Source organism: Pelophylax lessonae, assembly GCF_965119305.1.
Source record: "Pelophylax lessonae genome assembly, contig: HAP1_SCAFFOLD_269, whole genome shotgun sequence".
NCBI lineage: Eukaryota > Metazoa > Chordata > Amphibia > Anura > Ranidae > Pelophylax > Pelophylax lessonae.
In genome coordinates this window covers 206,111-229,605 of record NW_028120071.1, presented here as the reverse complement: position 1 = coordinate 229,605, position 23,495 = coordinate 206,111, and the positions used below count along the sequence as shown (strand labels likewise).

At 43.3% G+C, this 23,495-nt stretch overlaps 2 protein-coding genes across 2 annotated transcripts in view; both read right to left on the bottom strand.

The window, feature by feature from the left end:
* LOC309543617 (uncharacterized protein) overlaps window positions 1-23,495 on the bottom strand; it is a gene marked incomplete at both ends in the record, with an annotated part of 248,485 nt that overhangs the window by 19,714 nt on the left and 205,276 nt on the right. Inside the window, 1 exon segment of the mRNA XM_082276074.1 lies at window positions 5,404-5,610. Coding sequence (XP_082132200.1) covers window positions 5,404-5,610 — 207 coding nt within the window.
* Window positions 14,181-21,490, bottom strand: LOC309543616 (uncharacterized protein; the record flags this gene model as incomplete). Its single annotated transcript, XM_082276073.1, has 2 exons — window positions 14,181-14,744; window positions 21,423-21,490. The coding sequence occupies 2 exons, from the start codon at window positions 21,488-21,490 to the stop codon at window positions 14,201-14,203; spliced, it is 612 nt and encodes a 203-aa protein (XP_082132199.1). The 3' UTR covers window positions 14,181-14,200.

Here is a 23,495-nt window from a genome sequence, read left to right as displayed (position 1 = left end):
CCCCCACCTAACAACTGTACTTTTATTTTCTCCATGAGCCCATCCCCCACAGTTATTACCTTTTGTATCACTTGACCCTCCCTCCTAGATTGTAAGCTCTAAAGAGCAGGGCCCTCCGATTCCTCCTGTATTGAATTTTATTGTAATTGTACTGTTTGCCCTAACATTGTAGAGCCTGCGCAAACTGTTGGCGCTTTATAAATCCTGTATAATAATAATAATATATGACTGCCTAGTCCAGCCTCTCTCAGCCAGGGTTCCTCCAAAGGTTCCTAGGGGCTCCTTGTCACTTCCTTGGGCTGTATATGGAAGTGTCACCTACCAGCCGTTTCTGGATACTGAAGTCTGTCATCATTTCATGACACACACAATTTTTTTTTATTCAATATAATTTTTATTCTAACTTTAAGTTTAACAAGAGTGCAAAAAAAAGAACAAAATGGTAAAAGGAAGAAATCCAATTGGTCAGGAAAATGACTTGTCTGGAATGTGGAGGCGGAGTCGGTAATAATTTGTGTACAATACAATACACAACGTGTTACATTATTATAACAAAGTATTGTAGAAAAGATCACACCATAGAAAATGGGGGAAAGGAGAAAATTAACCCGGATATGAAGGTGACATTTGTGTACGAGGAACACCTTAACAATTACCACCATTTTATTCTCCAGGGCCTCTGCTTTCAGAAAATATATGTTTGGGGGTTTTATCTCATCTTCAGGCCCAAAATCTGCATTTTACCATGTGTGCAAAAATAATGCAGAAACAGCTCTGGCAGTGAAAGGGTTAATGTGAGCTAGATGGGATCACTCTGCTGGGGTCACATTAGAGCTCCCCCTAGCTGCAGCCTGGTAATAACATTGCTAGGAGGTCTATTATTTTATCAGCTACATACTTCCCATCTTTATATAAACGTCTCCTGACATTTAGGGGGAAATATTGGAACATTTACATAGCAATTCTCTCAGTGACAATGCATGTGCATTCCTTCTGTGTGATTGGGGAAACAATGAATGTTATTAGGGGATTTGCTGTGTTGGTTGAAGATTTTTCATTGATATAAAATGGAAAATGTTGCATTTGGACACTAGATGGCGCTAATTGCTATGATACTGAGGCCGTCTAAAGGAATTAGGAATTTTTAGTTTTAAATCAATAGTTGGTTTAATCCTGTGGTTTTATTTTGTTTAAGTCCTTCAGTGTGTACTGTACTCATATATGCATGGGTATGATCTCGGGTAACTAAGGGGTCTATGCAAAAAATATTTTGGATGAGTGTGACAAGCATGTGTCCAGCCTTGACAAATTCTGACCGTATTCTAATAAACACAATGATCTCCTATAATCGTCAGCTCCAACTAGTGGCCATAATGAGGTATTAGTTCCTAAACACCTCAATCAGGAAAAATAGATCAATACCCCATTATGGCCACTAGATGGACCCAATGATCATAGGAAATCACTGAATGAAATAAAATAAGACCAACATTTGTCATGGATGAATGAATGCTTGTCATATTTGTTCATCTATTTTATAAAAACTAAACATGTAAGTGAAGTGGTAACTATTGAGTCAATCCCTTCATCAAACCACACATAATATCTCCCTTCAAAGGGAAAACAGAAATTATTTACAGAAAATAAAACAATATAAATATTTTCCAACCAATAACCTCCACCCAGACAAGATATGTAGAAATATAAAGACAAGCGGTGTTACCTCTCGTGCCGCACTCCGCCAAGCCACCCAAACCCACACAGGAGCAAAGGAAAGAAGTTCTCACCTAGTTTATCTCCGAGTTCTCCTTCCCTCCTGTTGGGGGATGGGAGAAGGATGGACTGAAGACAGAGAGACACGCTTCGGGGTCACCACTGGTAAGTAGAGCCTTGAAATGAAGGACATCAACTTCAGAATTTCTGTCTTGTCTGTGTAAAGTTTACTGATAAAGATATATGGGATCTCACAGCTTCTAGCTCTGTAACCCGCTATATCATTATCAGTAACCGTCACACAGACAAGCAAGACATTCTGAAGGTGATTCCTTCATTTCACGGCTCTACTTACCACTCTACACCCCAAAATTTACTCAGCCAATGAAAAGCCAACACGGGACAACACTTCATCCATGTCTCTGGTCATCTCTGATCTCCTTATGAAGTGTTTCTTACATGATGAAGATCAGCCATGGAGTATATCTGAGGTGTATATCAGGGTGTGCTTCTTCCCCACATGTCCACCAACATTCATATAGAAGACATTTCCCACACTCAAGGCACTAATACACCTCCAGGGTTGTGTGGGACCCCTGATGTACAGGAAGATAAGACTTCAGTGAGGAACAATTCCCTCACTCAGGACAGGAATACGGCTTCTCCCCGTGTGAGATCTCTGATGTCTGTAAAGATTGGACTTGTGTGAAAAACATTTCCCGCACTCAGGACAAGAATACAGCTTTTCCCCCGTGTGAGATCTCTGATGTGTGTAAAGATGGGACGTCTGTGAAAAACATTTCCCGCACTCAGGACAGGAAAACGGCTTTTCCCCCGTGTGAGATCTCTGATGTGTGTAAAGATGGGACGTCTGTGAAAAACATTTACCGCACTCATGACAGGAAAACGGCTTCTCTCCCGTATGAGATCTCTGATGTATGTAAAGATGAGACTTTAGTGAAAAACATTTCCCGCACTCATGACAGGAAAACGGCTTCTCCCCCGTATGAGATCTCTGATGTTTGTGAAGATTAGACTTTAGTGAAAAACATTTCCCGCACTCAGGACAGGAAAACGGCTTTTGCCCCGTGTGAGATCTCTGATGTGTATAAAGAGTGGACTTCTGTGAAAAACATTTCCCGCACTCAGGACAGGAATACGGCTTCACCCGTGTGTGAGATCTCTGATGTCTGTGAAGATGAGACTTCCGTGAAAAACATTTCCCACACTCAGGACATGAATGTAGCTTCTCCCCCGTGAGAGATCTCTGATGTATGTAAAGATTGGCCTTCTGTGAAAAACATTTCCCGCACTCAGGAAAATAAAGTGACTTCTCCCCAGTGTGAGATCTCTGATGTGTTTGAAGATGAGACTTTAGTGAAAAACATTTCCCACACACAGGACAGGAAAACGGCTTCTCCCCTGTGTGAGATCTCTGATGTGTGTAAAGAGAGGACTTCTGTGAAAAAGATTTCCCACACTCAGGACAGGAATATGGCTTTTCCCCCGTGTGAGATCTTTTATGCACATTAACACTATATTTAGAACGGAAACGTTTCCCGCACTCAGGACAGGAATGCGTTTTTTCTCCTGTATGAGATCTTTCATGCTCGTTAAGTTTTGACTTAAAAGGGAAACCCTTCCCGCACTCATTACAGGAAAAACTCTTAGCTGTTGGCAGGATGGCACCGTCCCTCACAGTCTGAGGTTCCTCAGGATAAGAGGAATACGATGGTCCGGCACCGTCCCTCACAGTCTGAGGTTCCTCAGGATAAGAGGAATACGATGGTCCGGCACCGTCCCTCACAGTCTGAGGTTGCTCAGGATAAGAGGAATACGATGGTCCGGCACGGTCCCTCACAGTCTGAGGTTCCTCAGGATAAGAGGAATACGATGGTCCATCTACACTGTGTGGTCCCGGATGGACATTTGAGGTAGCCGGGTTTTCTCCTGGACTATACTGTGTGATGTCCTCATCTTCTACTTTACAGTCTGGAGACAAAGTGAGACAATCCTCTGAGGTTTTCCTCATCTCCCGTCCATCTACTAAAATAGAAATAAAAACATTATTACTAGACATCAGCAGATTGGTTCCCCAAAACCAGAACTCCGCCCACATCAGGCAGCTTTGTCTCTGAGGATCTTACAATTACACCCTCAAGGTAACTAGTAAATGGTAAAGGGTGACTAGGTGACCCAGGAGCCACACATCAAGTCAAGACCTGCTGTATGATAGTAAATGGCAATCTCAGTCTAGACCTACGCCAGGCCACGGCTTGATGTGCGGGACACCGACTCACTATCTACCAATATAAAATGTCCAGCTGGTAGGAAATGGGTGTAACAAAAGAGAATCCATATTATGTGTATATATAGCAGTGGTAGAGGGGAGAGAGCAGAAGTCAGGAGTATGTAATGTACAACATATTGTATAAGATACAAGAGATACGACTATATAGTATCAGAATCATGTAATGTACAACATAGAGTATATAGTGCAGGGTCAGGAGTATGTAATGTACAATATACAGTATATAGTGTAGGGGTCAGGACTCATAAGTAAGGCACAGCCAGTGAACAGCAGAGTAAGTAACCCCCGGGAGAATTGTTCTATCAAAGCTTAGTAGACCTGGGCATGGGGAAGGAAATCTAAAGCACATATCCCAGGCAGTGCCGGTAGAAGGTCACCTATAGCCCAGGGCGAACATGCCAATCAGCGCCCCCTCCCCCAATATGTATGAGCATTATGCGTCAGCAAAACTCCCCCCCCCAAAAAAAAACAAAAAAAAAAAACAAACATTGGGCACTAATCTGCATGATTACCCCACACATCCCTACTAGCACAAATCCTTCTCCCCAAAATAAATTATCCCCTAGTACAAATCCCCCCCTTTACCATATCACCTATTCTAGTACAAACCCCCCAAAATTGGCCCTCCTAGCACAAATCCCCCTCCCAACACAAATCACCCATGAATCACCACTTCTAGCACACCCCAATTTCCCATCCTATAACAATTCTTTGCCCCTGCTGCTACTTAAATTACTCCTCCCAACTCCTTACATTTCTCCTCCTTGCGGTGCCCCCCCACCTCACATACCACAGTGCCCAGGGCAGCCGCCCCCTCCTGCCCACCCCTTGTCCCGACTCTGACCCCAGGTGCCTAGATCTAGTAACTCTTCTGGTGAAAATGAACATTTTGCTGCCAGCTGAACCCCAGAATCTCCATAAATCCAGTCTAGAGACATAAATTGTGTCTGCAGCACAGAGAAGGAAGATTATCCGAGAGAAATACAGGAATACAGAACGGGAACACAGCTCAGGAAAGTGACCAGGGTATTACAGACTGATATCACCCAGTCCCCGCCCTACTCTGGGCCAATCAGTGAGCAGTATGGGTGGAGGGATGTATTTAGTGTTAATGACCCACCTGTGCTGATCTCTGTAGGAGTGTCCTCCTCTATAAATGTCCCCGTTATTCCATCCTCCTCCATAGACTGCTGATCATCCCTCTCATACCTCTCTTCTTCTTCTGCTTTAACCTCAAATTCTATATCAATTGGATCTCCACTCTAAACCAAGAAAATGAAAGAATATCATCTGTAAAACATAAGCTTCAATATTGTGACATCATATTTAAAAAAAATCACTTCAATGAGTCCATGTTCTAGATGCTCCGTCCCACCAACCTTGTAACAGTGAGTGATGGTGTGACCTTCCTGTGTGGAATCCCGGGAATACAGAGGACGGGGACATCTCTCTGGTGGGTTCCTGGTATTAGGTGGCTCCATCATATCCTTGTGTCCTTCTGAAAACTCCTCCATCACTCCATACTCCTCATCCTCCTCTTTATACTCTTCTTTAACAACAATATTATCATCCCCGGGGTTTCCACTCTGAATATATAATAAAACATTCATTGTAACAAACATGCTGTGTATAAATCAGAACTGTCAGTGATTGTTCCTCATCTACCTGATGATGGTGAGGGATGGTGTGACCTTCCTGTATGGAATCCTGGGAATACAGAGGACGGGGACATCTCTCTGGTGGGTTCCCATTACTGGATCCATCTGTAGGAAACACACACACTGACTGAATACATTGTTTCTATGTGTTTATCAGATGATGGGGGATCTAGGTGGATCCTCCGTACTGCTCTCTCCTTTACAATAAAGTCTCCTCTTACCCGGTGATGTGAGGGGCGGCTGATTCTCCATCATGACGTCGTTGTAGAGATCCTTGTGTCCTTCTAAATACTCCCACTCCTCCATGGAGAAATAGACAGTGACATCCTGACACCTTATAGGAACCTGACACACACAATGATACAGTCACCATCCAGACACATCCCTTGTCTGTTACTGGATAATGTCCCAGGACAGTGGCAGCTGGTGCTCAAAATTTTTTTTTGGGGGGGGGGGGGGGGGCGCAAACAGAAAAATGTAATAGGCATTGCTTTGCGGCAAAAAACGCTGTAAAAAATTGCGTGACTTTGAGGTCACAAAAGTGTGAAAGGGGCCTTCAGTAATTAAGGTATAGTGTGCCCCCTTTTAATGCAGAGAAACCAGCGTGCCCCCTTTCAATGCAGACAGACCAGCGTGCCGCGCCCCCTTAAATGTAGACAGACCAGTGCACTTACTTGCAGCAGCGACTTCTCCTCGCGTCCTCCCGCCGCCTCTTCCTCGGACAATGCCATGGTTTTTGCCTTTCGGCCAATCAGGAAGTGGGTCTCGGACCCGCTTCCTTATTGGCCAGGAGGAGGATTCGTGTGACAATAGCGAATTTTCATTCGCTATTGTCACACAATGGGGGGACTCGGGGTGCACTGCTCTGCGCCCCAGGTCCACCCTTTTCTGAAGCCTATTAGAGCCTCTGGCTCTAATCAGGTGATTAAAAAAAAACCCAGTTGAACCCCCTGCCCCCCAACGCACCAGCCGCCACTATCCCAGAATTCCCAGCATCGCTCACCTCTCCTGTCAGCAGCTCCATCATCTTCTTGGCGACTTCTAGAATCTTCTGCATGTTGTGTCTCTCGGGTTTTAGGAAGTCACATGGAGGCACTGTGATGGTCATATGATCACCTGACTTCAGAGGAGGAAATCTCTGTATTGAGGAACCAATAGGAATATCATGTTAGAATCCCAGAATCCCCCTCACCTCACCGGTCAGGTCTGTGTTTTATTAATAGAGATGAGAGTGATGTCATGTGACCTCCCAGAATCCTCCTCACCTCTCCAGTCAGGTCTGTGTTTTATTAATAGAGATAAGAGTGATGTCATGTGACCTCCCAGAATCCTCCTCACCTCTCTAGTCAGGTCTGTGTTTTATTAATAGAGATAAGAGTGATGTCATGTGACCTCCCAGAATCCTCCTCACCTCTCCGGTCAGGTCTGTGTTTTATTAATAGAGATAAGAGTGATGTCATGTGACCTCCCAGAATCCTCCTCACCTCTCTGGTCAGCAGGTAGATGATCTCCAGGGTGAGGTTTAGTATCTTCTCAGTCATGTGACTCCGTTCCTCCTCCATCCTCATTGGTGCCATCATTTGATCTATACAGGTCTCCTTGTAGAAGGATAACTATGGGAAATGAAAGTAAGAATTATTTGGATGGTATTGGTCACAATAATAGGATGGGGATTTGAGGGTGGTAATCGGAGAGTTGCTGTACATTTAAGAACTACTCTCCCCATGAGAATTCATTTAATCTGGACTGTTTCGGGTTTGTTACATCTTGGAGGACCTTGGACCCTCTTAGCCTGTCAGATCAGAATTTCCCTTTTCTCTGTTGGATTTGTTTGGTTTCTGAGCTGGTTTGCAGCTGAAACAGAACTCCTCTAAGAACAAGTGCTCACCAACGAATGAAGGAATTCCCTTCTTCATCTTACATAATATTCCAGAACAAATCACATGACCACTGAGACAATAAGATGGTTAAGATTGCCAGTTCTGTAAGGTCTGAAAAATAAGTGCAGGTGGGGTGGGAGGACAATCATAGACCCCCCTCTGTCCCTCAGAGTCCCCTGAGCCCTCCAGCCCCCTATTCCCTCAGAGTCCTGAAGCCTGACTAACCCCTCAAGGTTCTCAGAGTCCTTCAGAGGCCCCTAAAGTCTTCCAGCTGCACTAAACCCTCACATCCCCTCAGCTCCTATACTTCCCTCAGTATTTTCCTCCCTCGGACACTAATGATGGAACATATTCTTCATGGCAGGCTGTGGAATGTTTTTTTCCTCCTGACCAGCAATGTAAGGGGCTCTATGTTCCATACTCCTGACCCATGCACTCGTTCTTTGTGTTGGCTGCATATTATAATGATTGCCCATTGGCTGCCTGTGTTGTGTAATAATTGCCCTTTGTAGGCCATGTATGGTCAGGATTAGAGATGTACTCAGGTGTGTTCCAGTTCGCACGTGCCCGATCCCGCCAGGAAGCCGACACTGCAGTCCACTAATCACAGGCAGTGAGACATTTACTGATCTGTGCAGCTGCGGATTGGGAAATGTCTCACTGCCTGTGATTAGCGGAGTGCAGTGTCGGCTTCCTGGCGGGATCGGGCACGTGGAAACTCGAACACGCCCGAGCCCATCTCTAGTCAGGATGGTCATTGTCTTGTATATTTATTGTCAGTGCTGTTTGTTTAGAGGAACATATTACTAGAATTTATCTCCAAAATTAAGAGAATGGTTCGGCCCCGAAAGTGGGGAAATGTTCTGACCCTGAAGGGGTTAATCTAGGTTTCCACACTATATATGTGTGTATCATCATCCGCTGGAGATAAAAGACGTCACAGTGACTATGGAGGAAGAGGATGGACATGACGGGAGGTTACTGGGTGTAAATAGAAAATAAGCTCTTATTACCTCATCTGCTGCCACTTCCAGCAATGTCTCCTCTCTACTTCGTCCCAACTCAACTCTCACCCGGAACTTCCTGTCTGTACTGACATCACTTCCTGTCTGTATTCCATAGAGACTTCCTGTCCGGGTAGAAGTGATATCACCACCTTGTGGAGCTCTGAGGAACTGCAGCCCTGAGAAATGTCTTGCAGTGTGAATACTGCCTTGTGCTGTGTGTGTATGTGCTAGTGATCGACCGATATCTGTTTATCGTTGCCGATACCGATATTTTGCCGATCACATATCGGTATCGGCCGATATTTTCACACATGTAAAATTTTGCCCAAAAAACACAAAATTCAACACAAATCTCTTAATAAACATGTGAATCTTTATTTATTTACATTTTTAACATGAAGTGCTCATTCTTCACACCTCAACTGCATTAAAACTGATAGGAAATCTTCAATTGCAGGGACATTTGCTTTGCATTTCGCAACATCTGATTGTATGCATAATAAAGTGCAGCGGTAGTGGACTCACTCACTGCAAAATGTTACTGCAGTGCAGTCAGTGCAAAACTGCTAGAAAAAAAGCTAGGCAACAACAACAGCTACACAAAAAATACACATACACAGTGGATTGGATGGACTGGAGTTAGTGGAGGACCACCTTTGCGGTAAGGCACTGACTGCAACTAATCCAGTGCAGTCAGTGCAAAGCTGCTAGCAAAAGAGCAAGGCAACAGCTACACATGTCACAGTGGATTGGACTGGGCTGGAGTCAGTGGAGGACTACCTCTGTCTGCAGTACGGCACTCACAGCAACTACTGCAGTCAGTGCAAAACTGCTAGAAAAAAAGCTAGACAACAGCTGGACAGTGGATTGGAGTCACTCAGCGGACTACCTCTACAGTAGGGCACTCACTGCAACTACAGCACTCCCCAGGGGGCAGGGCTACACGTATAAGATTGGAGCACCAGCACCTTTATTGCAATTTTGCACATCACTGAAGATACCTTTGATTTTTTTTTTTATGAACTTGGCACTTTATGCATTTCAATATATTTATTTATTGGTCACCCTTTGATACAATTTTGGAATATTTATATGGTTATTTTATCACTGTCACACATTTTTGACAGCACTAGCACTTTATATCCACTGTGACACTTTCTGATAGTGATTACGGAAACAGAATCACATTATTATATGGTTTAAACATATGGTAGCACTTTCACTTTTATCTCACTGTGCATAGTCACCATCTTTAGTTATTTATTGATTTATTTGCAGTATTACTTTGGCGCTACATTAATTTTATTTTATACCTATATTTGTGTTATGTGGAAGCACTGAATGTATGCTGCCATTGGCATTTTTTATAGTTTTATTGTGGTTTAGCACTGATTTTATTTACATTTACTAAGGGTGCATGCTTTGGCCAATCACATAATGCACCGCGCGCATGCAGTGCATTATGGGCGCTTGAATTTCCTGCGAAGAAGCACATTTGTTTGTCATTCGACGAACGATCAAACGGCCGATGTTTGAGTCGAACTTACCTTCTACTCAAACTTGAAGCTCATCCCCAATCACCAGAAACAGTAACCATTGGTCCCAAATCTCTAATGGTTTTTTTATGTATGTTTTGAGTTTTGCTAACACAATTTTTTGGAACGTTAGTAAAACATAAATTTTTGTTTCCACAGATCCTCCTCCTCCCTTCGGTATGACTCCCCCATTAAGAACTTCACCAAGCCGACCATTATGCGGCACCTGCATTTGAAGCTGTGGCAGAGATTCCACCACCGCACATCAGTGCAGGACCTTCAGCGCTCTTGGAGTGACATAAAGAGGCGCACCATAGTGGATGGACAGCGACCTTCTGTTTATAAAAATGCCCAATGAATCTCATTGATGGCATTGCTCCTGTATGTACCGCCTGCCCTAAGTAAATGTCCAATGGACATTCCCTAATGCATTCCTAGCTTTGTCTTAAAAATTGTAGGGGCGCTGAGTATATTGCTACCATGTGGAGAAGCAGCTGGATATTTGTGTCCTAAAATTGTGTGTAACTTGTGCTGTTTTTATCTGTAGAGACCAGCGATGATGAGGAGGAGCAGCAGGAGGCTCATCCACCTCAGGACCACTGTAAGTACTTTGACTGTGAATGTGTTCTGTGTCTTTGTTCTAAGTTGGAGGGCTGCATTTTTTATTATATATGTTTTCTCTTTTGTGGTTTATGTAGTTTCAGTGATGGGTGAAGAGGAGGAGGGTGAGAAAGGAGGAGGAGATGGAGGAGGCGGTGGAGGAGAAGATATCTGAAGAGAGGGGCGAGGAGGGCACCTGCCCTCAAGGTAAATGTAAGTACCCTCCATGTGTTTGTGTCTTCTTTGGGTCCCTATTTAAACTGGAAGGGCTGCAATGTTTGTTTTTCTTGGTTTTGGTTGATGTAGCAGCAGACATCTATGATGTTGGGGAGGACAGGGGGAAAGGGGAGGCTGCCCCCCCCAGCCCACTGTAACTACTTTCAATGGGTTGGCCTACTTTCTGTGTCCCTTTTCCAAATGGCTGTTCTTAAATGATTGTATTTTTTCTTTGTGTTTCTAGTATCTGCCATGTGGTCACCCCATGGGGAGGAGAAGGCCCATGGAGGAGAGGAGGCAGGCTCCCTTCAGGCACACTGCAAGTACATTCAATGGGATTCTCACATGTAATGTGTGTGCTAGGGTGATGTGTATATGTGCAAATGTAAGTTTGTGGAAGATTCAGTGTATTTTAGCTAGATGTGACAGGAAGGTTGAAGTGGAGTTTGACATGGAGGATTGTGAAAGTCAAGGATAGAGAATATCCTATCAGGGCCATCTAACAATGACCACTAATTGCAAGTTTATTTTGGGTAACACAGTCAGTGTGGAGAGGGTAGTGGTTAACTTTCCCGATTTGATTGTTCTTTATAAGCATCAAAAAAGGAGATTGTCAAAACACTTTGATGTTGTTGGTGCCTCAGCCATACCTTTTCAGAGAACCACCTTCAGCACAGAAGCATGGAGTACATATCTTTAAGGCTACATGGTAAAGGGAGGTGCTGCGCTAGAAACGAAGTGAGTATATATCAGTCCAATAAGACAATAGGTCCATCAATCCACCAGGGTCAGCTGTTAAGGCAAATAGGTGCTACCACCACCAGATCACCTTCAACCACACTGCCTCTTACCGTCCTGTTATTAATGCAAAGTATCCATATCCCACTATAGGCTCATCCAGAGTTCATATTCAGCACCCAGTAAGGCCAGATAATGGTCCAGGATCAGGCAGGCTCCCAGGAAAGGGTCACACAAATTCCCAGGCTCAGGATCTGGTCCCCAGGGAGGATTAACAAAAAGCCCCAAGAATAGTAAAACACTCAGAGTAGTACGTATGAAATAAAGGGCAATATTTATTTTAAAGCTGTTCAACTCACATAAACATGCAGAGCATGGTCAGTGTGTGTGTACAGTCTGGGTTCCAACCGACAAAATGGCCGCTGCATCCTCGGCGCAATGAGGTCACACCTTCCAGTCCCGCCCAACGCCTCGTTTCATCAGCAAATAACTCATCAGGGCCCCTGAAGCAGAATGCTAGCAGAGTAGCAATCAGCTTCAGCACTGAAAACACATATATATATATATATTTAGATAGATGTACAATTGGCTTACCAGTAGACAATCTCCAAATAGACAAGCTCCCAGTAGACAAACTCTCAGATCAGCTGGGATAATTGACGATTTATTTTGAATCAGCTGTGAATGCTGTCACTTGGCGAACACTTCCGCTTCACAGGCATGTCCAATCATCTTAGCTGCATGTACTTATCACAAATTTTACCAATTTAACAATCTGTAGACACAACCCCCCAACACAACTGATGTGATGATGGTTGGACCAGAACCCATGACATATCAGTCAGGGTCTATGTGCAGATACCACTACACCACAGTGCTAAGTGCAATCCATGCCTGTAAGTTTCAAATTAAACTCCTAATTGTAAAAGCCGCGATCGCCAATAATGCCGCTCTAATCGGAATTCACTATTGAATTTAACTATTACAAATTCGCCTGGGCATTATTTTAACTAATTTAACACGGCGAGAAAAAATAGAACTGGAGCAGTGCAATTCTTTCAGCTTAGTGAATTACTCCCCCCCCCCCCCCCCCGTGTCTGACAGTCCTCCACAATATCGCAGTCCTGCTATACGGCGCTGATCACCGCCATCACTAGAAAAAATATATATCCCATAGTTTGTAGATGATATAACTTTTACACAAACCAATTAATATACACTTAATTTTACCAAAAATATGTAGCAGAATACAAATTGTAATAAATTGATGAAGAAATTTTGATTTTTTTACATTTCTTTTTATTGGATGTTTTATGTAAGAAAGTAAAAAATATTTTTTTTTTTCAAAATTGTCTTTTTTTGTTTATAGCGCAAAAAATAAAAACCGCAGAGGTGATCAAATACCACCAAAAGAAAGCTCTATTTGTGGGGAAAAGGACATCAATTTTATTTGGGTACAGCATCGCACGACCGCACAATTGTCCGTTATAGTAATGCAGTGCCGAATCGCAAAAAATGGCCTGGTCATGAAGGGGGATAAATCTTCCAGGAGCATAAGTGGGTAACTAATGCCTGGAAAATTTGGTCATGTAAAGATTTATCAGGACGCCTGAACCCTCCTAGGACAGCCTAGGATGGATGTGTTCCCCATTCCCACAGAAAGATTGGTCTCTTGTACAATGTCACGTCCGGTTATGTGTCGGTTATCTAGGCTCAGGCCTTCCACGTGCTGAATGATCACAGGAATTACTGCTGGGGGCTGGGAACCGTCACGGCCGGGATCCTCACTGACCCACGTTTACACCAATCAAATCTCTTCCTGCGGCTGAGCGTCTCTTCACTGTACTGTGCTTGAAGTCTTCCATAGATATCTGCAGGTTTTACACCTTCCTTCACAAGAACCTCCATCACCAAACGCTGTTCCACGCAAGCACTAACACTGTTATCTGCCATCCTGAATAACGCTCCCTGGACTGCCCGCCACATGTGCGCCCCCCATCAGTAATAGGACACACCTACCTCTCACTACTGCATGTAGGACTGCCATGCTACCACCCCTTTCTATACCTGTAAAATGAAAAGTCCTGGTTTGACTTGAATGTCCCTCATAGAGCAATACCGCATTATGGCCACTAGATTTAGCCAAGGAAATCAGTGTATGAAATAAAATACATCCAATATTCATCATGGCTAGGAGCATGCCGGTCACATTCATTCAACTAAACAGACCTCGAAGTGTGAAATCTTACACCACAAAATGTACTCAGTCAATGAAAGGTAATGACTCCATTTTTATTTTTCTCCTGCTATCAATGGCCAACACGGGACAACACTTCATCCATGTCTTTGGTGATCTCTGATCTTCTTATGAAGTGTTTCTTACATTATGAAGATCAGCCATGGAGTATATCTGAGGTGTATATCAGGGTGTGCTTCTTCCCCACATGAGAGCTGTGATGTCCAGCAACATTCATGTAGAAGTAATTTTCCGCACTCAGGCACTGAGTACAGGAAGACAGGACTTCAGTGAGGAACAATTCCCTCACTCAGGAAAGGAATGTGGCTTCTCTGCTGTGTGACATCTCTGATGTCTGTAAAGATTGGACTTATCTGAAAAACATTTCCCGCACTCAGGACAGGAATATGGCTTCTCCCCTGTGTGAGATCTCTGATGTGTGTAAAGACTCGACTTCTGTGAAAAACATTTCCCACACTCAGGGCAGGAATACGGCTTCTCCCCTGTGTGAGATCTCTGATGTTTGTAAAGAACAGACTTCTGTGAAAAACATTTCCCACAATCAGGACAGGTATACGGCTTCTCCCCCGTGTGAGATCTCTGATGTGTGTAAAGATCAGACTTCTGTGAAAAACATTTCCCGCACTCAGGACAGGAATTCAGCTTTTCCCCTGTGTGAAACATCTGATGACTGTAAAGCCTGGACTTCTCTGAAAAACACTTCCCACACTCAGGACAGGAATATGGCTTCTCTCCTCTGTGAAACCTCTGATGTCTGTGAAGATTGGACTTCAATGAAAAACATTTCCTGCACTCTGGACAAGAATACGGCTTCTCACCTGTGTGAGATCTTTTATGGACATTAAGTTCACATTTAAAATGGAAACACTTCCCACACTCAGGACAGGAATACGGCTTCTCCCCCGTGTGAGATTTCTGATGTGTGTAAAGATTGGCTTTTTGTGAAAAACATTTCCCACATTCAGAACAGGAATATGGTTTTTCTTTTTTGTGAGATTGTTTATGTTTTACAAGTTCTGATTTTTCTAAAAAACACTTCTCGCACTCGGTACAGGAAAACCTCTTATCTGTTAGAAGGACGGCATCATCCCTCAGAGTCAGAGTTTCCTCAGGATAAGAGGAATACGATGGTCCGGCACTGTCCCCCACAGTCTGAGGTTCCTCAGGATAAGAGGAATACGATGGTCCGGCACTGTCCCTCACAGTCTGAGGTTCCTCAGGATAAGAGGAATACGATGGTCCGGCACTGTCCCTCACAGTCTGAGGTTCCTCAGGATAAGAGGAATATGATGGTCCGGCACTGTCGCTCACAGTCTGAGGTTCCTCAGGATAAGAGAAATACGATGGTCCGGCACCGTCCCTTACAGTCTGAGGTTCCTCAGGATAAGAGGAATATGATGGTCCATCGACACTGTGTGGTGCCGGATGGACATTTGAGGTCGCCGGGTTTTCTCCTGGACTATACTGTGTGATGTCCTCATCTTCTACTTTACAGTCTGAAGACAAAGTGAGACAATCCTCTGAGGTTTTCCTCATCTCCCGTCCATGTACTAAAATAGAGATAAAAAGATTATTACTAGACATCAGCAGATTGGTTCCCCTAAACCAGGACTCCGCCCACATCAGGCAGCTTTGTCTCTGAGGATCTTACAATTCCCCCTCAATATAACTAGTAAATGGGTCCTCTGATCTCCTACCAGTTAATTTCTTTATTCAAGGACCTTAGTGAGAGAGTGAGGAAACAACGAGAACTGTCTTTTATAGGAGTGACAGTGATGAGGGGACAAGTGTCCCCACCCCCTCTGTCACTCACTGCCATCTTCCCAACACAAGAAGTCCCGCACTTCCTTTAGTCCATGATGTAGTCAGGAATAACAGCGGGGCTGAGCCCCACCAGAGGTCAGAGAGTGAGAATGGGGGGAGAACAACCAAGATGAAGACCGGACTGATCCTTAAAGAGGTTGTAAACCCCCCAAAATGTTTTTTTTTCTTTTTGCAACCTGCAAGACAAACACATAATGAGCTAGTATGCATCGCATACTAGCTCACTATGAAATACTTACCTCAGAACGAGCCCCCGCCATGCTGCCCGCTTACCTGTATGACGACATGTCAAGTCGCCCGTCTTCCAGGATCGCAGCATCCAGCCATCTGATTGGCCGGAGCCGCGGTGACGTCACTCCCACGCATGCGCGCGGGAGCTGACGGTCACGGCACGGAGCTCTGAAGGAACGGCACGAGCGGCCGTTCCTTCAGAGCGCATGCACCAGTGACGTCACTGGCTGCATGTAGGGTAAATATCTCCTAAACGGTACATGTTTAGGAGATATTTACAGTACCTATAGGTAAGCCTTATCATAGGCTTACCTATAGGTACAAGTTACAGAGGAGGGTTTACTTCCTCTTGAAGACAGTCATCATTCGGTTTTTGACTCCTCCCTCATTATCACTTTCTGTTTAAGGTTCCAAAGTTTGAGGATGTTATCACATTATTATCAACATGTAAAAGTCTGTCCTCCAATCAAATCATCAGATATAAAATGTCCAACTGGTAGAAAATAGGAGCAAAAGAAGTAAGGCCTATGCAATGTACAATTTATTATACAGTATAAGACACAACAGTTATATCTGTACAGTATCAGAACCATGTAATGTACAACACACAGTATATAATATAAGAGTCAGGACAGGGAATGGGCCAAACACCCCTGTTTAGTTCACAGCAGAACTCCTGAACAGGGGAAATGTTCTAACCCGAACTGAAAACCCCACTGAAGTCCATGGGAGCCAAACAAAGCACCTTGTCCCCATGTTGATAGAAACAAGGGCCTCTTCCCAACAACCCTGGGCTGTGGTTGTCAGGGTCTGCAGGCGGGGGGCTTATCGGAATTTGGATGCCCCCTTTAACAAGGGGGCCCCCAGATCCTGGCCCCCCCTATGTAAATAGGTATCAGGTACATAGTACCCCTACCCATTCACCATAATAGTCTCAAAAAAAGTAATAAACACAAGAGACAGTTTTTGACCCATTCTTTATTAAAAATCAAAAAAATAGTTTCCCTCTATGTAAATCCATCGTCAATCATGATGCTCGCTGGACCCGAAAATTCAAAAACGTTCTTGCCTCCTGGGAGGCCTCCCTCCATCTGCCTGCTTTGACATTCCTTTTAAAGGCAAGAGGGGGGGTCATATGGCTTCATCGCCCAGTGGCACCGCCCCCTTCTGAGGTCACATGGCCAGCATACACCAGTTAGTGACGTCAGGTGGTAGAGCCTCCAAGTGACGATAAGCCCCCACCTGCAGACCCTGACAACCACAGCCTAGGGTTGTCGGGAAGAGACCCATAATCAGTGGAAGCCTAAATGTTTACATGTGGGACCTCTGCAACTTGTCACACCGCTGCCTCCCATCTCCTGAGACTGCACTCAGTGACTTGGGTCTGAGACTATACAGACATATCCCTCCACCCGGCACAGCCAACAGACAACAGAAGAAGTAACCCTGGGAGAATTATTCTGTCAGAGATCTTACTAGTCCAGGACATGAGGTAGAAGACCCAATGCACATACCTCAGGTGCCTAGGTCTAGTAATGTCTATGGTGAAAATGAACATTTTGCTGCCAGCTGAACCCCAGAATCTCCATAAATCCAGTCTAGATACATAAATTGTGTCTGCAGCACAGAGAAGGAAGATTATCAGAGAGAAATACAGGAATACAGGACGGGGAACACAGCTCAGGAAAGTGACCAGGGTATTACAGGCTGATATCACCCAGTCCCCGCCCTACTCTGGACCAATCAGAGAGCAGTATGGGTAGAGGAATGTATTTAGTGTTAATGACCCACCTGTGCTGATCTCTGTAGGAGTGTCCTCCTCTATAAATGTCCCCGTTATTCCATCCTCCTCCATAGACTGCTGATCATCCCTCACATACCTCTCTTCTTCTTCTGCTTTAACCTCAAATTCTATATCGATTGGATCTCCACTCTAAACCAAGAAAATTATACAAAAGATCATTTGTGAAAAGCGTTAATCTTGTGATATCAGATATTGTAAAAAAAAAAAAAAAAAAAAAAATCCACTCACTGCCTCCATGAGTCCCATGTTCTAGACACATCCCTTGTCTGTTACTGAATAATGTCCCAGAATTCCCAGCACCGCTCACCTCTCCTGTTAGCAGCTCCATCATCTTCTTGGTGACTTCTAGAATCTTCTGCATGTTGTGTCTCTCAGGTTTTAGGGAGTCACATGGGGGCACTGTAATGGTCATTCGATCACCTGACTTCAGGAGAGGAAATCTCTGTATTGAGGTACCAATAGGAATATCATGTTAGAATCCTAGAATCCTCCTCACCTCTCCGGTCAGGTCTGTGTTTTATTAATAGAGATAAGAGTGATGTCATGTGAGCTCCCAGAATCCTCCTCACCTCTCTGGTCAGGTCTGTGTTTTATTAATAGAGATAAGAGTGATGTCATGTGACCTCCCAGAATCCTCCTCACCTCTCCGGTCAGGTCTGTGTTTTATTAATAGAGATAAGAGTGATGTCATGTGACCTCCCAGAATCCTCCTCACCTCTCCGGTCAGGTCTGTGTTTTATTAATAGAGATAAGAGTGATGTCATGTGACCTCCCAGAATCCTCCTCACCTCTCCGGTCAGCAGGTAGATGATCTCCAGGGTGAGGTTTAGTATCTTCTCAGTCATGTGACTCCGGTCCTCCTCCATCCTCACTGGTGCCATCATTTGATCTATACAGGTCTCCTTGTAGACGGATAACTTTGGGAAATGTAAGAATTATTTGGATGGGATCAGTCACACAATAATAGGATGTAGGATGTGGATGTGTGGAGATGTGGGGGGGGGGGGGTAATAGGAGGATTGCTGTACATTTAACCACCTCAATACTGGACACTTTTACCCCCTTCCTGCCCAGACCAATTTTCAGCTTTCAGCGCTCTCAAATGACAGTTACTTAGTCATGCAACACTGTACCCAAATGTAATTTGTATCGTTTTTTAATTAAAAAAAAAAAAATTTGTCTGTTATAAAATGTTGCAAATAAAAAATCTTCTTCATAAATTTAGGGAAAAACTGTATTCTGCTCCACTTCTTAGATAAAAATAACCTAAATCCATTTATATTTAGTCTGTAGGAAAATTAGAGTCCACAAACCATGGGATATACAGTGATCAGCATAAATGAGTACACCCTTTTTGAATCAATATCTCAATGAACACAAGAACAATTTCCAACATTGTGATAAAACTGAGTTCTATAGAACATTTGTTTGGCTCATTACATGAAAGTAAGGATAATAATATAACTTAGATTACACAATATTCAGTTTTTAGTTGATGCAAAAATGAACACACCCCACAACAAAAACTCCCCCATCTAGTATTTTGTATGACCTCCATGATTTGTAAGGAACGCACCAAGTCTTCTAGGCATGGAATGAATGGCCACATATTTCAACATCAATCTTTTTCCATTCTTCAAGAACGACCTGTTTTAGAGCCTGGATGCTGGATGGAGAGTGATGTTCATCTCTTTTGAATTCCCCATAGGTGTTCCCCGATTGGGTTCAGATCAGGAGACTTACTTGGCCACTGAATCACTTTCTCCCGGTTCTTCTTCAGAAATGCAACAGTGACTTTAGATGTGTGTTTTGGATCATTGTCATGTTGGAAAAGTGTGTGCCAAGGGCACGGAGTGATGGTAGCATCTTCTCTTTCAATATAGAGCAGTACATCTATGAATTCATGTTTGTGACACCATTAATGAAATGCAGCTCCCCGACACCAGCAGCACTCATGCAGCCTCACAGAAGGACACTGCCACCACCATGTTTCACTCTAGACACCATGCATTTTTCTTTTACTCCTCACCTTTGGAACGCCATACAGTTTTGAAGCCATCAGTTCCAAAAGCATTTATCTTGGTCTCATCACTCCAGAGTACACAGTCCCCGTAGTCTTCTTATTTTTCACCCTGGAAAATTTTAAGGTGGACTAAAGCCCATGCTTCCTTCATGGCCGACACCCATTCATGCCATTCCTCTGCAGAGTATGCCGTATTGTGTCATGGGAAACAATCACCCCAGTTTGGTTTCTACTTCTTTATCTAACTGCAATGAACTTGCATGGCCATTTTCTCCAACCCTACTCATCAGAAGACGCTCCTTTGGAGGTGATAACTTCCGTGGGCGGCCTGGACGTCTCTGTGAGATGGTTGCAGTTCCATTTTTGTATCGCTTTTGCTACATAATTCTGACTGATAAGTAAAGCTTTGATGATCTTCTTGTAGCCTTCACCTTTCTTGTGTAAAGAAATTATTTCTGACATTTCTCTTCCATGTGGTGCCATTGCTGACACCATAAAATGGGAGGGGTTTTCTTTGTAAGTAACGCCCTTTTATAATCAACTGTCTGCTGGACACCTGTTTAATATACAATTACACTCACCTGTAGGTGAATTCTTGTTAATTATGATTTTATTGTGTAAAATTTAGCTTTGCTCCTAAGACTTTCATTGGGGTGTATTCATTTTTGCAACATGGTCTTGAATGAATTTGTTAGGAAAAATACTTTTTGTGTGCAAATTAACAAATCTTGGTTGCCATCAATGGGCCGCATTTGTGGGAGTATTTTGTAGTATAGTGTCCCATGGAAAATGTTGATTCTGGAAAGTAAAATGCCAGAGCAGTACAAATACCTCCCAAAATTACCCCTTTTTGGAAAGCAGACAGTCCAAGTTATTTAACATGAGGTATGATGCGTTTTTTGAAGCTGTAATTTTTTGTCACAATTTTTTTTTAAATGAAGAAATTATTTATTTTTTCAAAAGGTTTCTATTTAACACGTTATTTCTCACACACAGCATAGGCATACTTAGAATTACACACCAAAACACATTCTGCTATGCCTCCCAAATATGAGGGCACCACATATATGCCTAGATGCATACAGGGTCCCCAAAATCCAAGGAGCACCTTTGGGCATTCAAGGAGCACAATTGAGCTATCGAATTTCCTGACTAACTATCACATTTTTGAGGCCCTGGAGCAACAGGACAATGGAAACACCAACAAAATGACCTCACTTTGGAAAGTAAACACCCCCAGATATTTTCTGAAAGGCATAGTGAGTTTTTAAAAAATTTCATTTTTTTGCCAGAAGGTTTTGGAAAATGCAGAAAAGAAAATGAAAATGTATTTTTTTTTACACAAACTTGTCAGTTATATGAGATATTTCTTACACACAGCATGGGCATACTGAGAATTACACCCCAAAACACATTCTGCTACTCCTTCTGAGTATGGCGATACCACATGTATGAGACTTTTTCACCGTCTGAACTGATTATATACCAGACATTGGGCTCATTTCACTAAGCGGTATAAAATACCACTTAGCGTTTTTCAATTTTTTTTGCAATTCACTAAAAAAATGCAACTAAAATACAGCATGAGCTATTTTTATTAGGTGATGAAGTATTTTAGTAGTTACAGCTTGTGGTGGTAGCCAGCGTCCTTAACAAGCAGTAAAGCACTTGTTGTTAATGAGTGGGCAGCCATCGGCGTCCTTAACCACTTAAGCCCCGGAAGATTTTATCCCCTTCCTGACCAGGGCCTATTTTGCGATTCGGCACTGCGTGACTTTAACGGACAATTGCGCGGTCGTGGGACGCTGTACCTAAACAAATTTGTCGTCCTTTTTTTCCCACAAACAGAGCTTTCTTTTGGTGGTATTTGATCACCTGTGCGATTTTTTGATCATGCGCTATAAACAAAAAAAGAGCATCAATTTTGCAAAAATAACAATATTTTTCAAATTTTTTTATATAAAATTCCCCAAAAAAAATGTAAAAATCAAAATTTTTTTAACATTTTAGGCCAATTTTTTTTTTTACCATATGTTTGGTAAAAAAAAAAAATCGCAAAAAGCGTATTTTGATTGGTTTGCGCAAAAGTTATTGTGTTTACTAACAAAGGGAAAGATTTTTGTCATTTTTGTTGTTTTTTTTTTTTAGCGAGTAATGGCGGCGGTCTGCGATTTATTTTGCGGGACTGCAACATTGTGGCGGACAGATCGGACCCTTGACTGACATTTTTGACACTTTTGGGGTTACCAGTGACATTACTACAGTAATCAGTGCTATATATATATATGCACTGTTACTGTAAAAATGACACTGGCAGTGAAGGAGTTAACTGTATTGGAGAGGGAGGGGTTAAGTGTGTCCTAGGGGCGTGCTTCTAAATGTGATTGGCTGTGACTGTAAGAACAGTGATCAACGGTCCTACATAGTAGAACCGTTTGATCATCATTCTTACACAGGGAGAAGACAGGCGGCTTTGTTTACACTAGCCGCCTGCCTTTCTCCCGTTGTCACGGACGATCGCGAGTGCCCGACGGACATCGGGTCCGCCGGGCACATGCGCGGGGGGGGGCCGTGACCGAGCGGGAGCGCGCCTCCGACGGCGCGCACTCGTTCCCCACACCCTTACATGCTAGTAGATCTTTGTCGCTCTGCCTGTGAGGGGCTGACTGCCGACGTAAATAGTCGTGCGGCGGTCGGCAAGTGGTTAACAACCAGTAACTGTCAAGGTTGTTAATGATTGGGTGGCTGCCATATTTTTAACAACTATGAATCGTCTGCTGTTAGCGGGATTCCCCACTGAGAGCAAATTATAAACAAAAGAATTGCCAGCATTTAAAAATTAGGAAAGAAAACAGCATGGGGTCCCCAATCCATTCTAAGCTCTCTTGACTGTGGCATGCTTGTCGATGATGTCATAAAAGGGCCGGGTCACCCAATGATTTCCTTCAAGTGTCAGTGTGAGTCAGGTTTTTTTTTTTTTTTTGGGGGCGGATTTTCCGCATTTTCGTGATTGAGGTTGGATCTACTTCAGGAAGACATTTTATTTTTTTTTGGAGGGGAAGGGGGTTGAATAAAGAACTTGTCAAAACCTGGCTGTGTGTGATTTTACTAAATGTCACTAATTTTCTGGTGAATAAGTAGGGTTACTACTGTATGTAAAAGGAACACAGGCACCACTCTAAGTGTAATAAGAAGGTTTAATATGAATAAAAATCTCATCCTGAACTGCTCTACCGGACAGACGGACAACTATGATTTACACCACATGCTTTTTACATATGCTCGTTTGTGAGTATTCTGGTGTATGAGATTTTTATTCATATTAAACCTTCTTATTACACTTCGAGTGGTGCCTGTGTTCCTTTTGCAGCTGCCTTCAAGGTTCTTCTTACTTGTCATCAGAGCAGCCCTCGGTGTAAATGAAGACTTTATATATGGACTATCTCTCATATGTTTATATCTGATATTGATATGTTGTACTGTTTTTAGTGTGGTAACTGTTGGTCCAGCTGAAAAATCTATTTTGATTCCCATCTGGACATCTTTTTGATAAAATTGCCCCTCAATCCTCAAAATTGCCCCTCAATTGATCACCATCCCATCCCCCAAAAATCCAGTCCCTTTCAGACTCCTATTGTGAGACTCATCAGAGTGTCTCTGGAGGGGGCGCTGATCATTCCCGTGTAAAATCTTACAGA